This window comes from Pieris napi, chromosome 18, assembly GCF_905475465.1.
Source record: "Pieris napi chromosome 18, ilPieNapi1.2, whole genome shotgun sequence".
Classification (NCBI taxonomy): domain Eukaryota; kingdom Metazoa; phylum Arthropoda; class Insecta; order Lepidoptera; family Pieridae; genus Pieris; species Pieris napi.
The window spans coordinates 8,793,077-8,809,950 of record NC_062251.1 but is presented as its reverse complement, the minus strand read 5'-3'; the positions used below and the strand labels follow the sequence as shown (position 1 = coordinate 8,809,950).

General features: G+C 37.0%; 1 protein-coding gene across 1 annotated transcript; it reads left to right on the top strand.

Annotated features, from left to right (window-relative positions):
• The first annotated feature begins 310 nt into the window (after positions 1-310).
• On the top strand, positions 311-3,721 carry LOC125058606 (protein ANTAGONIST OF LIKE HETEROCHROMATIN PROTEIN 1-like). Its single transcript, XM_047662710.1, has 2 exons — positions 311-2,145; positions 2,875-3,721. Exons 1-2 carry the CDS (start codon positions 2,030-2,032, stop codon positions 3,719-3,721), a joined length of 963 nt encoding a protein of 320 aa, XP_047518666.1. The 5' UTR covers positions 311-2,029.
• Positions 3,722-16,874: the final 13,153 nt, after the last annotated feature.

The window sequence follows — 16,874 nt, the reverse complement described above, 5'->3', positions numbered from 1 at the left end:
GTCAGCCCGGACTCCCAAAAAAAACCAATAGTTAGCTAGGTATTTATTATATTTAAACTTATAATTAAATTACAAAATTACATCCGTTATCGATGCTAGATATATACGGAGTGGCAAACATATTTTATTTAATAAAAATGTTAAATCGCGGTAAATGCTATGTCAGCAGAGTAATTCCTTGAAGCCGGCACGTTGACCATACACGTGCCGCGATGTCAGCAAAGTTCTTTAGGGTACCGTATGTAATTCACATAAAGCATTAGAATAATAAACACTTTCTTTCTGAAATATTTTTAATATAATATATATAATAATTCGTTATACCAATTTGAAATCAATATTCATAGTTAAGACAGGACAACGTCTGTCGGGTCCACTAGTATTTTTATAAAGTTGTATGTATGGTATACTATACAAAATGAACATAAGGGTTAAGGTAAATTTAATTTATTATCTATTGTTATTTATTTATTTTATTTTAAGATGTAGGAGATGTAGGTGTTCGTGTGTATTTAGGGAACACAATTAAACTGTCCTGACACTTCTACCACTGTTTATTCTTCAAACTAAACTAATATAATTTACATCAAGCGTAAGCAAAAATAAATATAACAGAAAAGATAATTAACAAAAGCGTAAGCGGAAAGATTAGCAAAGTAAAGCAATCGTGTGTCTGCCGTGAGCGTGCGAGACGGACTGAGGACAGCGGGCGCGCGCGTCACTGCGCCGGCGATCATTCGAGGCTTCCTTTGTTCTCGCAAGTAGCGGGACTTCGTGCGCGCTCACTCGGTGCGACACGACACGAGGACGATCCGATAATGCTCGGGGACTCGACGATACTGCTATATAAAAATGATATGTTTGCTGTATGTATGTTATGTTATGTGTTATTGTGCATGTTTATATTTGTGTAATTAGTATGTAAAGTATTTATATATTATATTATTGTATTTATATAGTAGTTAGTTTAATTAATGTATTATTATTATAAATGTATTGTGGCTACGCCACAAAGACTTGTATTAACTGAACTAAAAGAAGCAGATTATGTATGAATTAAACTGTTATTTTTAATGTATTTTAAAACATAAAATTTAGACATTGCTCTTAAACCATTTATTCATTCGTGATCTTCAATATAACAAACAAGCACATTTTCTTCCTCGGTTGTATCTGAAATTTCTGAAACCTGTGGATTGAGTATTGACTCGGATGCGGGTGGGCTATTGCATGTCAGGCTGGTAGGTATGTTTGTAAAGTAGTAGGTCCTGCTGGATGATGATTTTGATGAACTGGTGCATGGCTGGATCCAGTCATGTTCTGGTATTGACGTCCCAATTTTCAAGTACTTAGTTATGTTTTTTCTCAGATATTTTAGAATATTGTTATCTTCCCATGTTGATGGTACTGCTAACAATCTACGTTTGTTGTATTCCCAAGTCTGGACTATTTTATAAGACATTCTGAAATTAATAAAAAAATATCTTGTATTACATGAATATACAGGTGTAGTGTGTGTGTGCTAGTTACAATAAATAAACCCGAAAGGATATGTTATTTTTACAAAGTCACTCGCATTTATAGTTTTTAATTTAACAATCACTTTTCTATCTATATCTATAATCAATAAATTACTGTATTATTAAATTGAATTAGAAACAAATATGGTAACATTAAGTTGGTAACCAGTCATTCCTCATCTTCAATGTGGTTTGAATCCCCTTTATTATATAATATATACTATATTGCTTCTATGTCTTCGTGTGCGTCCACACTGAATGCGCGGTGACTTGAGCCTGAGGCGGGCGCGGCGAGCGGGGGCGTGCGGTGGCCACAGTAACGCGCGAGCTCTTGTAGCGGTTTGACGTATATCAGGTGTCGCAAACTATGGACGAGGATTTGCTTGTTTTACTAGACAGTCCAATCCTGATATGGGAGGTGAAATAAAAACAGAGGAATAACTGGTGAATTTTTTAACTTATATCAAGAACTGAGATTATACCCTACAAAATTCTTTGAGTACACTCGAATGCCCTTGTCAACATTTGACTACATACTAAGTAAAATATCACCTAAAATCACCAAAGAAGATACTAACTTTCGCAAAAGTATTAGACCTGAGGAGAAATTGTTCATAACTCTGAGGTAAGAATAAATCATGATTTTACTTAGTTTTGTATTTATATGTAGATATTGTAAGTAGTAATTACACAAACAGGTAAGTAAAAAGTTTTAATAATTAAATTAATAATTAGGGTAGTTGCCAGTAATATATCCTCCATAATTTTCTTCGTATCTCGGTTGAGAAAACTGCATTCTTTCTGCCTCATCTATTATGATTTGGGTAATTTTATTTCGAATGCGTAACTTTTGTAATTCACCAAACTTCTTCATTTGTGGTAGGAGACTCATAAAAAAATGATAATCATCACATTTCTCCGACTGGTCACTATTTGACGCCATTTTCTGTTCAATTAGCAAAATTTTTTTTCTTTCGCATTCTATAAGTTCATCTCTATAATCTGATGCCGTTTTGTTGAGCTTTAACGCGTTTGTGTGACTGCTGCAGGTTGATGTACCTGGACTCATCACGTCAGCAATGTTCGATTGCTCAGTTTGACAAGACTCGTTGAGGGATTCCGAATCACTGTCATGCAGATTTCCCGTCATGACTTCGGGTGTAATGTCATCGTTTATGAATTGCATAAGTTGAAAGTATGGCCATGTGCTCTCTATTTCATCGCCACCGTCACCAGAGCGCGGCGTAGGGAATTTCTTTTTTTCTTTTCGATACTGATCGCGCAGATTCTTCCACTTCTTACGCAGTTGTTTTTCTGTAACAGTCATAATATTTTATTCTACTTTTTATTTCAGGTTTTTGTCAACAGGAACTGGATTTAGAGCATTAGATTATAGTTTTCGTATGGGGAAAAGTACCATTGCGTCTATAGTGCACGAAACATGCCGTGTTTTATGGACTGAGTTAGTTCCTATTCATATGCCGATACCAACAGAACAACGCCTGAAAGCTATTGCAGAATACTTTGAAGCTACCTGGAATTTCCCACACTGCATCGGAGCAATTGATGGGAAACATTGTGAAATAAAAAAACCACCTAAATCTGGATCAGCACATTGGTGCTATAAAAAAAGAAATAGCATTGTCATGCAAGCTGTGGCTGACGCAAAAAGGAAATTTGTGGCAGTCGAAGTAGGCGGTCGAGGAAAGCAAAGTGATGGTGGTACTTTTATTGCATCAACGCTGTATAAGCTTATAGGAAAAGATAAATATAAAATTCCTATGCCAAAGAGACTTCCAAATTCTGACGTCATTGCACCCTACGTCCTAGTGGGTGATGAAGCTTATCCGTTAAAACATTATTTAATGCGTCCTTATCCCGAGCGAGTACTTAATAATGAAAGAAAATGTTTTAATATCAGATCGTCTACCGCTAGACAAACAATCGAATGCGCATTTGGCATTTTAACTTGTAAATGGAGAATACTACTTAAACCTATCGAAACAAACAGAAAAAATGCCTTGTCTATAATAAAAGCTGCGTGTATACTGCACAATGTAATAATGGATTTAAACGGCGATCTCGATCTGGATGTCCAACGTGTGTTAGCTAATTCGCCATTATATGAAAATCATCAAAGAAACCGCGGAGTCAATAATAGCTCCAGAGGTTTCAAAAATTCATATCTTTTTTTGTTATAGGTATTTTGCAGTTATTTTTTCTGTGAAATTATTTGTGTTTGTGTTTTATCTGTTTGACTATCCAGTCCTCTAAATTTTAATCCTTCTTGAAGTAATTTTTTCACGTCGACCATCTTAAATGTAGTATTGTTTCTTGCTACATACCCTTTGTCATCTGCCCAAACCAACTCTATAGGATTTAACTCGCAGTGGTAAGGAGGTAATCTTAATACCTCCACACCAGCTGCCTTCGCCATTTCGTCAATCACGTAGGACTGATATTGAGTTTTAACATTTTTTTCTAATAATTGAGCTTTTGAGTCATTGTCCTCAAAAGAAATGTCCTTTGAAGATAGCCACTGTTGAATGTCATATTTTTTCCAGCTTGTTACGGGGGTTTTCTCTTGACGTCTTGAGTGGTAGCTGGCATTATCCATAACTACTATAGAATTTGGCTCAAGTTTAGGTAGCGTTTCTTGAAACCACTTTTCAAAAGTATTCGCATTCATTGACTCGTGATAATCTCCAGTACCTTTACATTCGAAGACTAGTGCAGAATCCGACACGAATCCTCTGTCACTTCCAATGTGCAGTACAATTAGCCGGTTCCCTTTGGAAGTTGGGTTTTTGGCACCTGTTGATAAGCCCTCTAAAAATGCATGTTTTCGTGACTTTACGGTCGTGTCGTCCCACACTTTGCCTACAGTGTGCCCTGAAAAGAAATATAAATCATTAAAAAAATGTAAGGGAAGCGTGTCTTTTTGCATATTAATCAAGTATGTGCTGTACCTGCATTCACCCAAGTTTCATCCAAATAGTATATTGGTCGTTTTTGCTCTCGGTAAGTTTTCATAGTTTTTAAGTATTTTAGACGCCATAACGCTATGTCATTTCTATCAATCAAGGCGTTGTTCCTCCTTCTCTTCACGTATCTAAACTTCAAATGTTTCAATACCTTTTTTAATTACGTCAAGCCCATATTAGGTAAAGATTCGTCGGCATTCACAACATGTGACACTTTTTTTGCTGTTGGTAGTTCATCTTTTAGGTAAAAACTATGCACAATTCGTCTTATACATGTCAAAATCTTATCTACGATTGATAATCGCTTCTTCGGTGTCAGCGCTGGCTTGACCGTGTCGGTTTTAGTATATTCTTTTAATACTCTGTATACCGCCGATTTCGGTATACCTAAAATATCGGAAGTTTTATCCTTCATTTCTTCTTTTGAAGCATATTTATCAGAAGGCGACATTTCCTTTACGTACTTAAATACGTTAATTATCATAACTTTTTCATTCTCAATTTCATTTTAAAATGATACATTTGGCGTTTCTTACGCGGAGACACAAACTCCTTGAAAGGAAGGGATGTAGACGGGGTTGGTTCCATTTACTTCTTACCGTTATAATTAATAATAACAGCAAATAAATTCAACGACCAAACACACAAACTTAACCTCAAAAACAAAACTACACACGAGCGTATATAACAAAACAAAACAAAGTCCATGTGCACCACCTCAAGTCTTTATGGATATGACTAAAAGGTTTACAATCTCTGAATACGGCGATCGCTGCATCTGTGTGAGCGCAACGGCAATACGTTTATGCGCGAGCGACAAAGACATAAGATGAGGGGTCTGTGTACGAAATTCTTCGTGCTCCACGTCCGTACTTTATATACTTTAATAACTAAAAAAACCTTCAAAGTAACTGAAACGAATCTTCAAATTTAGTAGAAACAGATACAAACAACAAAAACAACTGACACACACACTCACACTAAAAATGGGGCAGTGTATCATAAAAATTATGACATTCGTTTGGTAGAATTTGTTTGAGCTCTTGAAGGTGCTGGTACTTCGAGGCAGTTATAGGAATCATATTTTCATGTACGGTCAAATAAGACACGTAGGGGTTATATCTTTTTGGTCTTTGTGGCAAGGCAAACCAATCCTCGTCGAAATTTAGTTTTACTTTAATTGTGTCTTCTTGATTGTAAAGAATAGCTCTTAAGTTTGTTACAGTATGGTCACCAGCTTTGCGTCCAGGTTTGGTTTTGTAAAGACAAGTGGATGTATCGGCATAATTTTTCACAAAACTATGGTCAATCTGAATTACTTAATAGGGATTAGATGCCCTTGCTTCTTTAGTTACCGAAACATAATCACATGGTAAATGAATTACACGATTTGAGAGCGTCCGTTCAATCGCACTATGAACCGAATCACACTCTATTTGAGTGTGACCACGTTCGAGGAACTTTTGGGTGATGGTGATTTGTGCTTTATACTTAAGTTTAAAAACGCATTTGCCATTATAACGTTCCGATTTTGGTACGTGCGTCGTGCAACCATCGGAATAAATAATTATTGGCATTTTTTTCGGCAAGCAATGGCGCTCTAAGTAGTCTATCACAAATGACACGAAAGTACTCGCAGTAAGGTCTGCTGCCGTTTCTGTGAACCAGTAACATGTCCAATGGCGTGAAGTCAAATCGAAGAGTGTAAAATTATGACATGTTAATTTCGTTTTAAAGTATAAAGCGTGCAGTGGAGTAAGGGCAAACTTTAACCGACTCTTAGTTCATCGTTAATAAAATGGAATGTCCCTTAGCTGCATCCTCTTTATCCTTTGCCTTCTCTTCCCTGGCTCTATTTTTTTTAATAAGATGTACATTTGACAAATAATGGTTAAATTAGGTTCAACTTTAAAATTAACAAATGAGGTAATAATCGATTTGATTAATTTACCGAGACTTTCAAATTTCTTATCACCCTTTATATAATAGAAAAGTAGAAAATGGCGGATTGTTTACAAATTTCATTTCCGGCAGCAAAAATCACTTGGAGGTGTTCCAATCAAGGTCAAATCGGGACTCGTCGGTTTTAAATTAGGGTTAAATAATTAAGCAGTGGTACAAAATAAAGAAAATGTTTATTATCAAATGTAATACACAAAGAACAAAGTTAGAGACACATTAGCGAGAGCGCAAAAAAACGGAACAGTACAACCTCGAACCTTCCTCTTATCAAGACAGTGTTGCCTTACAAAAATACAATCAATTATTGTAGAATTGAACACTAACACCCACTCTCAATTCTACAAACCATATATAAAAAAAATAAAAATACAAAGTTAAACATTTATAAGGTTCAATTTATTACAAAAATAAACAAGCTTATTTAAAGTCAATGCCTTAGTCATTAAATCTCCCAACTGTTCACAAGACTCTATATAGATTAATTTTATTCTACCCTTAGAAATAAAATCTTTAACAAAATAAAATCTAACATCAAAATGTTTAGATCTTTTAGTTTCCATAGTTTGGGCAATCTGTATGGTTCCTTGATTGTCTTCAAAAACTGTAATAGAATTTCTAATATTAAACAATTCAAATACCAACTCTTCCAGAAAAATAGATTCCAATAAACTGAAAGCAAGTATTTTATTAAAAAGTCAGGATCTTCATCAGATCGTTGGATCATTATTTCACAAAAAGCCACTCTTCTTGCGTATTTGGATTCCTGGAGTTGCTGTACGCGTTGGATCCCATCTAAGCGCAGTTCACAATGCCATCTTCTTTTAAAACTGCAAGCTGCTTACGAATGCTTGGGATAACTAATATAACTTAAAAATAAAGTTATATAATACTTACCATAATTATTTTATTTGTCTCGTTCAAATTTTTAAAATCATAATTTATATTATAGTTAAAATACCGCAGATTTCTTTCCACGCTTTGAGCGTCAAGTTCTTGTACTTATACTCTTCTAAGCTCTTATCCTGTATAACTGGCCATTCTTGAAATTAAAGTACTTAGTAGATCCTCTTCAATATCAATATCCATTATGGCCGCCATAGACGTTCAAGTAATTTAATCAAACCGTTTTATCAAATTCTCATAATCTGCAAAGCGACCACACACCTTCCCGCAGGCTTGAAGCAGCGTCAGTTCAGTATCGAACCGGACGAAGAATTGTTGTGTGTATGTGGCCGTAAAAATGTCATGTAGTTATAGCAATAGTAGGTTTAGTGTTTGCTTTGAAGGCCAAAAAAAGGACAAAAAAACGTACTATATGGTGTAAAAAGTGGCTCATGAAAAGAGACGAATATTCGCATATAAACTTGTCAAATGAATTGAAATTTGCTCCTAAAGATTGGCATAATTATTTGCGAATGAATGAAGAAACATATTTTGTTCGTATAGGACCTCCGCTATTACAGCCGGATAAGCACTTTAGACTAAATATTTTTAACATAAACTATTTATTTAGTATTTTTTTGTGAGGACACAATGTGCACGCCGTGACTACCCGCAGTTTTTTAGATGATGAATCAACACTTTTTTGTCTAACGTTCGTTAGCGCCATATTTAAAGGTAACGTGTCCGTCAAAATTTGTTGATGCAACCCATGCTAAGTTAACATCAATGTTAAGTATCTACTAGTATAAATTTATTCATACCTCTTTTTGGTCAATAACAGGTTTTTCACTAGCTAAACATAAAAATAGAAAGTTAAAAAAATACTTTTGTAAAACCAACACTATATAATAATATATTTCATATAAAAATACTTTCTGTAAGTATTCACCAGTCTTTTTTAATATTGGTAAAACTTCAGGGATATCTTCAGTTTCTTGGACACTAATATACTATACTATAAAAATACAAACAGATAACAAATAATAATCAATTCAGCAGTTGAGCTGTGAAATGATATCAAATAAACACACTTATACACACAATAAAATGCCTGATGTTGGATCAGGCATTTTATTCATATTATAAGTAAGATTATAGGTTTTTATAAAAGAGCAGTGTAATAAAATATTCTTATCAATTTAGAATCATCATCAACTGTACTAGCCAGTCCATCCATTGAAACTGGCATCACAGTCCTCAACCAGTCAGTGTCTGCATCAGTAGGAGGTGGAGGTGGACCACCCCCCGTTTTAAAACGCTCTTGCCTTTGTTTGCTTGCATCATTAAAATCAATAGGTACTTCATTGTAAAAACTTATCCATTATGTATGCTATAAAATATCTGTTATGGAAAATTGTAAGAACAAACTTCGAGCATTCTGTTTCATGTTGTCAAATTTGGCTTGCAACTGTTTAATGGTTCGAGGGTTATCTGAAAGGGAATTGCACTTGAAATGTCTTTATTTCAATATTCGGAGTCATAACATTAGTAACATTATTATTATTTTGGTAAAAAGCTACCCCACCTTTTGGAACAGTATCTCGTTTGAATTGAACAATACAATTGAAATTAGGTATTTCAATCGGATTATCAGGCGTCATGCAAGTTTCGGTAAGAAGTAACACATTTGTTTGCCTCGTAACTGAATCTTGTAAATCTTATTTGAGACTATTTAGACTTTGGCAGTTGAAAGTAATTATTGAAATGCCATTTCTATTACTAATGAAATCTAATACACTGAGCTATCGTCTGAACACTATTTAAAGACAGTCTTTTGAATTCTTGCAACAAAGATGCAGTCGATGCAGCTTGCTTTCGATTATGATAAAACTTGAATGTAGAATTATAGTTTTTTGTCGTGATATACAATTTTTAAATATTTGTCACCCGAGAGAGCGCAACATAAACGAGTTCCTGAGAATGTGCTTTACGATACTCATTTAAATGGCACTACAGTAAAAGCGGCTCTAGCAGCTTGTCCAGCCTGATTGCCTGACGGCGTCTGGGTTGGCCTTGGTTCTTCTGGAGCATTCTCAGTGTCATCATACGTAACATCCAGGTGATATTTTATATCAATAGCAATATTGTGGAGGATTGCCAGTGCTACTGCATATAATTTGGCATTTTCTAATGACACTGAGAAGCCATGAAGAAGACACCTAAATCGTTGCTTCCAAACACCAAAACACAGTTTATTCCTTGTCATATGGGAATGATTGTATGCCTCCTCTTGTGGTAAACTCGGATTTAAAATTGGTCTGAATAAATATGGAGTCAATGCCTTAATCGCCAAGAAGCCGTCCTTGGATCTCTCCACTCTCCATTCTTTGTCTGAGTTGACTTTCTCTAAAAATACGGCTGTCGTGAGTACTGCCTCTCTACCGTGCCACGACATCCACAATTCGCAGTGTTGCATCACACACATACTATACTTTCAGGGATACAGATCCTTTCCTGTTTATGTAGAATTGCCCACTTTCACCACCAATTATGTGCTATTATTCTAACATGTGTGCAGTCGATAGCCCCTATCACGCCTCTAAATCCACTAATGGATCTGAACCCTGCAGATACTTCTTCCTGTTCACGGATTGTTGCAGGTATTTTTATAAATTGATGATTTCTCGTAGCGATGATTTCTCCTAAATTAAATTTTCAACTATTTCATTTATTCTGGCCAAATTAATAAGAAGGTATAACACACACAGACTTCGGGTCAAATATCCCCTCACTTTTGTGTCTTGTCGTTAAGAAACGCACAAAGAGCACACACACACCAAAAGAATCTGCACCAAAACAATCAGAGAATCTTTTGTTAACCATCACAAGACACTAAAAAACCCACCATGGAATTTTTCAAACGCGGAGCGAAAAAAAGCACACAAAAGTTGTGTGTAGCGACCTACAACTATTTCACTTAAGTATTGCTCTTTGTTCTTGAGCACTGCACAATTCCTACACTTTAGGATTCTTGTTAATGAAATTTAGCTCGAATCGTCACTGGGTGATAGTGCTGTGATTTTAAGAATTACTAATTGTTTTACAATTTTTCTGCGCGGAATTACATTAACACTATTTTATCTCATGAAGTTACACTACTTTTTGTACTTCAGAAGAAGTCCTCTCAAAGCAAGGAAGTTGCCTGAATAGTGCTACGCGAAACTTTTTCAGTGTTCTCGCGACGGTAAAGCAACCAGGCATTATTTACGCAGACGTCCAAGATCTGTGAAAACAGTGGTAGATACCAACGACGGCCTTTCAAGTCCGTGCGGTATAAGGCAACTAACATGTCGGCCAAATCGACGCCACCCATGTTTACATTGTAATGTATTGTCTTTTCTTCTTTCTTGTATCTCTCATTATGTTCTGTACTGGGTGTGCGCCAATGTAAGAACTTACAGCCAAGACAAATTTATTGTCAAACCACTTCACAACAGCGATATTGTGGTCCTTTGACACAACTTGTGCATAAGCTCCTCTTCCTCTTTTCTTTAATTCTTTGTCAGATGGTAATTTCTTTTCTGCCCCTCGAAGTTGATTTGGCCTGACGGTTCCTAGAGAGAGTATACCATATTCATTCCGTAGATGATGAAACAATTCAATCGATGTGGAAGAAATTTCGAAATATAGCACGTAGATATTACGCCTCCAGAAAATAGTGGATCATATTATTTTAATTACAAAGGAAAACATAGCATGGTTCTTATGGCAATAGTGGATGCGAATTATCAATTCTTGCTGTGTGATTTTGGTACCAATGGCAGGGTTTCGGATGGAGGTGTTCTTCAAAATACAGAATTTTATGAAAAATTATAAAATAATAATTTAAAAATTCCCCTCGCGGAAAGCGTGGAACACAGTTCCAGAAGACTCCCATACGTATTCGTGGCTGATGATGCATTTCCTTTAAGATGCGACATGATGTAACCATTCCGACAAATTGACTTAGGTATATTCACATGAAAGAAAGATTTACAATTCAGAATGATTTTGTGTCATAAACAAAAAATAAGTTAATTAAATAAATATGATCGACTTGTTATTATGATGAAACTTAATAAAATATGAACATGAAAATAAAATTTGTTTTATTTAGGTACTTACCTCATATTCAACATGATCAGACATGCTCGAACGTGAACTTCTTGAAATGCACTGATCTTTAAGAAAAGATAGCTGATCATAGTACCATAACTTTGGCTTATATATTTCATCAACGCCTGCGGTTGCGGAGTCTTTGAAGTCGGGGACTTCAAAGACTCCGCAACTTTATGTTCCTCCTTTTTGAAGGCTGTCCGAAAGCTGTTAATTTTTTGGTCACCAGGTCACGGTCTGCATTCGGTTCTATTTCTTTAAGTTTTTCTATTAGTTTACAATAAGCAGCATTCCGCTTATCTCTATTATGGTAATCTTTATTTTTGACGTTCCGTAAACAGGTTTCATTTAAATATATTTGTATGAATTCTTCTAATACATCGCGGTTCGTCATTATCCACTGCAAGCTGCAACACGTCCGCTAGGTAACACTTCAGCAGCAACAACTGAGCGCTCGCAACACACACGCTCAAATTTTTCATCAAACAGTTTGATCAAACCGACTGATCAAATAAAAAAACGAAAATTCATATTTCTTCAAACAATTTGATAACTCATTAAATTAGATCAAATTTTGCCACAGACACTCATGCCAATTTGATAAAACGGTTTGATCCAGCCAGTTTGTCTATGGCGGCCATTATGTTGACAAACGTGCAGGAACGCGTCACAACGCAACGAGTAATAACAAGTCACTGCAAAATGGCGTCAGATTTCGGTACGCAAAATCAATTACCCCCCTAATTCTTATTAATATATTATAATAAACAAACAATTAGATTAAAAAAAAAGAAACATTTATCAATTTTAAATACACTTATAAGGTCTAATATTTATCTTTAAATATAAATAACAATGAAATACGATACGCTATGTGGAGTGATGCACCCGTCCGTTCACGGCAAGGTCCCGAGGGAAAGAGATATGTACAACGGCTCGCTGTGTGCACATCAAAATGGCGGCTAGTAACACGAAGCTAAACACGTCTATGGCCAAATGTCACCCTTGCGCCTGTCAGCTTACACGGCCTCTCCTGACACCCTGACGTCCTCGTCAGGCTCTGATGTCCCAGCGTCTATACCGTCATTTCTTTGAGTAGGTTGTGTAACATCACAGTCCTGGGAAGGTATTGCGTCGTCAAGGGCTGAAAATATTTACTTTTTTTTAATACAAACGATCAAAGTAACGAAAGATAAAAGCAACATTAAAGTATCGGACCCCCAAGGAAAAGAGTGAAAGATTATTTATAACCCTTACAAGATTACAAACAAACTATCACTAGTAGGTGTGTAAAGTACTACACAATTACAAGTTTAGTATCACCATAGGAGTAGACATAAGGTATAAAAGTCTACTTAATTCTCAAGAAGATTATGAGTTTGGGGCTGGTTACCCTGTCCATTGATCTTTTTACCATTTCTACAGGAAGACCACGAGTTTGGGGCTGGATACCCTGTCCATTGATCTTTTTACCATTTCTACAGGAAGACCACGAGTTTGGGGCTGGATACCCTGTCCATTGATCTTTTTACCATTTCTACAGGAAGACCACGAGTTTGGGGCTGGATACCCTGTCCATTGATCTTTTAGCATCTCGACAAGACCGTGAGTTTGGGGCTGATTACCCTGTCCATTGATCTCAGTACATACAGTGTAACCACAGGTGTCATTACAGGAGTAGTCTTACATTTAGCAAACAAGTTCTAGTACCCAAGTACTTACTCAAGAAAAAGGCTGCACATTCTTCAGGCGTCCATTCACCTTTCCAAGGTACTATGAACTGAGCTGCAGCATAACTAGCTTTGCCATAAGCTCCAGTAAGTAGTTTCAACTCATAACGGCCATTTTCTAAGACTCTCGTTATCTTATAGGGACCACGCATACCCGGATCCAATTTACCTTTGGATTGAGAGTATTTGATAACAAATACGAGGTCGTTCACTTGAAAAACACGGGTGGGATGCCGTCTTTTATTAACATACTCATCTTGTCGCCTCTGATTTTGTTTAAGACGTTCGGCTGTCCTTTGTCTGTCAAGCTCTCGCAGGGACTGTCTATCAGAACTCGAACAGTCTACAGTGACATCGCGAACCAAAGCTTGTATTGCAGGAGTAGTGCCCTCGGTACCTACTAAGAGGTTCAACGGAGATGCTTGAGTAGTCTTCTGTCGAGTGATATTGAGCACAAGTTGCAGGCGCCATAACTCCTCAGACCACTCGCTTTTCTTGTGATTTACCTCTATCCGCAACATGTTAAGTAAGGTACGGATATATCTTTCAACCTGGCCATTGGCGTGGTGCATTTCGGGTGTAATATGATGTATTGAGCACCCTAATTCGTTAATCCATTTGACAAAATGAGCGGATTCGAACATACGACCTCTGTCAGTAACCAAGAGAGACGGGGTACCAAATAAAGACACAACATTTTTAAATACTTGCTTTAACTCTTCAAGGTCTTGTTTACGCATGGGATACAAAAGACAGTATTTGGAGAAGGCATCAACCACCACCATGACGTGCTTATAACCGTTCGACTCTTGCAATGGGCCTAACACATCCATATGAAGGGTATGAAAAGCAACATCTGGTTTAGTCCACGAAGTGATAGGCTGTAACGGAGCTCGCGGAACTCTTTTATTGGCCATACAGGTTAAACAATGTCCTACATATTTTTTAACGAACTGTTGCATATTAGGAAACCAGAAATGTTTTAATATTAGTTCTGTCGTTTTATATACCCCTATATGGCAATTTTCATCATGAAAAATTCTCAGTAAACTAAGCCGATGCCCTTTTGGTATATAACAAAGTAAGCGTGATTGTTCCCCTACCGGTGAGTAACGATAGTAAAGAATATCATTGTTTTTAAAATATCGGCTCGCATCTAATTGGCCATCATCCAATTGATCAATTAACTTTCGCGTTTCTTCATCACCTGATTGCGCAATCTGTGCCCAATTACGCGGCTTATCAATGCTATTCACAATACGGATAGGATTGCGGCTGAGGTAATCTGCATGGGGCATCAAAACACCTTTACGGTAAACAATGGTGAACGTAAAATCTTGTAGATATACCCACCACCTCGCTACCCGGGGTAACAGGTCCTTCTTATTTTGTGTAGCTTTTAGGGCATTGCAATCAGAAACAACTTTGAACTCTATACCAATAAGATAGTGGCGAAAGTGACGCAACGCTCTTACCACAGCTAATGTTTCCAATTCATAAGAGTGGTACCGTACCTCCGGCCCAGTCGTTACTTGGCTGTAGTAGGCAACCACACTTTTACTACCGTCTCTATGAATTTGTAATAGGACTGCACCGTAACCCTGGCTACTAGCGTCTGTATGGACCTCGGTCAACAAAGTAGGATTGAATATGGCAAGAACCGGCTCGCTGGTTAAGCACTTAATGATATCAGCACGAGCTCGTTTCTGTTCCTCGCCCCATTTGAATTCGACATCTTTTTTAGTTAATCGCGAAATACACGTGGTTTTAAAAGCATAATTTTCAACGTACTTTCTAAAATAGCCTGCCAATCCTAAGAACTGCCTAACCTGACGAACATTTTTAGGTTCCGGAGAATTTATTAATGCCGCTATTTTAGATTTAGATGGACGAACCTCACCGTTAGTGATTGTGCGTCCTAAGTACTCTACTTCGGTGTTTAAAAACGAACATTTTTTCATATTTAACGAGAACCCAGCATCCGTTAAAGTCTGTAGAACATGACGTAAGATGTGTAAACCGGCATCAACGCTTTCGCTTATCAATAAAACGTCATCAATGTACACTACTACCGTACCATTATTTATAAAAGATCGCAGCGTATCGCTAATGATACGCTGAAAAACTACAGGCGCATTTGTCAGTCCAAAAGGCATCTTTAAATATTCGTAATGCCCTTCAGGTGTTACGAAACCCGTAAGGGGAATGGAAGCTTCATTCAGGCAGATCTGATAAAAACCAGAAGCCATATCTAGGGTTGTGAAATATCTGCCCTTTCCTAAGCGGTCAATATGATCCTCAATTAGTGGCAAAGGGTACCTATCTTTTATTGTGATTCTATTCAGTGCCCTAAAGTCTACACACATGCGGTCAGTACCGTCTTTCTTCTTTATTAAGAGTATAGGACTCGCGTATGCTGACTCCGACTCACGTATTATGCCTTTAGATAAAAGATCCGCAATGATTTCTCGAACTTTTAGCTTTTCATTAAACGACAATCTATACGGCCTATAGTATATGGGTGCATCACTGTTTAAACGAATGTGCATGCTACCAGTAGTCACAGTCGATGTAGCGGTGCCAGTAATCATAAACTTGGTAAACTCATTCAAAATTTCAACTAATTTTTCGTAATCACTACCGACTATCGACGTCCTAATAGCATGCTCATCCGTTTCTACCGCCGAAACTTTCGCAGAGACCGGACTATAAGTTAATCGTTGGCATCCCCCTGAGCGGACATATACCACTCCTTCGCGATTCAAAACATCTGTACCGATTATGATTGGTGCGTTCATACTATCACTAGGCACTACTAAAAGATCCACTTCAAGACTAATTTCTTCAAATTCGATAGTGAGAGTTACGTAAGAGAATACACGAGTGATAGAGTGACCAACACCTTTTAATTCACGATAAGTGGGTTTTGAAGAACACGACAAGTAGTTAACTACTGCTTGAGAGATAAGAGAAACGTCTAAAGCGCCACTATCAATTAGAACGTCAATGGGTATCCCCTGAACTACGCCGACCATTACGTCTTTAGAATTACGACTTTTAGGCGGAAAGCAAAAATTTACGTCCGCCTTCCTTTGATCTGAACGCTGTTTAGCAAAACAATCCTTAATATGATGACCTATTTTTTTACAATACACACAAATAGTTTTCGATTCCAGGTTAACATCGCTATTAATTGCCTTCGCACTGGTGGAAGGTATTACGGACGCGCTAGTATGATTTTGCTTCGCGCTTACCGATTGTTTTTGTTTTGAACGACAATTTATTTGTTTGTGACCCGTTCGACCACACGAAAAACATTTAAGCGGAACACTCGGAACATGCCGTTTCAAAGTAAGAGACTTGTCGTAACATCTATCCTTATCGGAAGTCCAACGCTTTTCTGATTTACTCGGAACGGGCTTAATGAAAGTAGCTACGTAATTAACTAACTCAGAAGGCTTCAAATTATGATTTGTAGCAGAGGCTTTAATATGAGGATCAGTAATACCACGTATAACTATAGCACTAATAAGTTCGTCACTCAAACCTTGAACTACCCTTAAACGCAATAAAGAACGACGCGCATATTCGGCGTACGTAGCATAACCATCGGAATTCGTGCTCATCACCTCATATAAAAT

Coding starts and splice junctions, on each gene's coding strand:
- LOC125058606 (XM_047662710.1), top strand. CDS start 2,030: ATGCCCTTGTCAACATTTGACTACATACTAAGTAAAATATCACCTAAA. Junction 2,146..2,874: donor AAATTGTTCATAACTCTGAG/GTAAGAATAAAT, acceptor TTTTTATTTCAG/GTTTTTGTCAACAGGAACTG.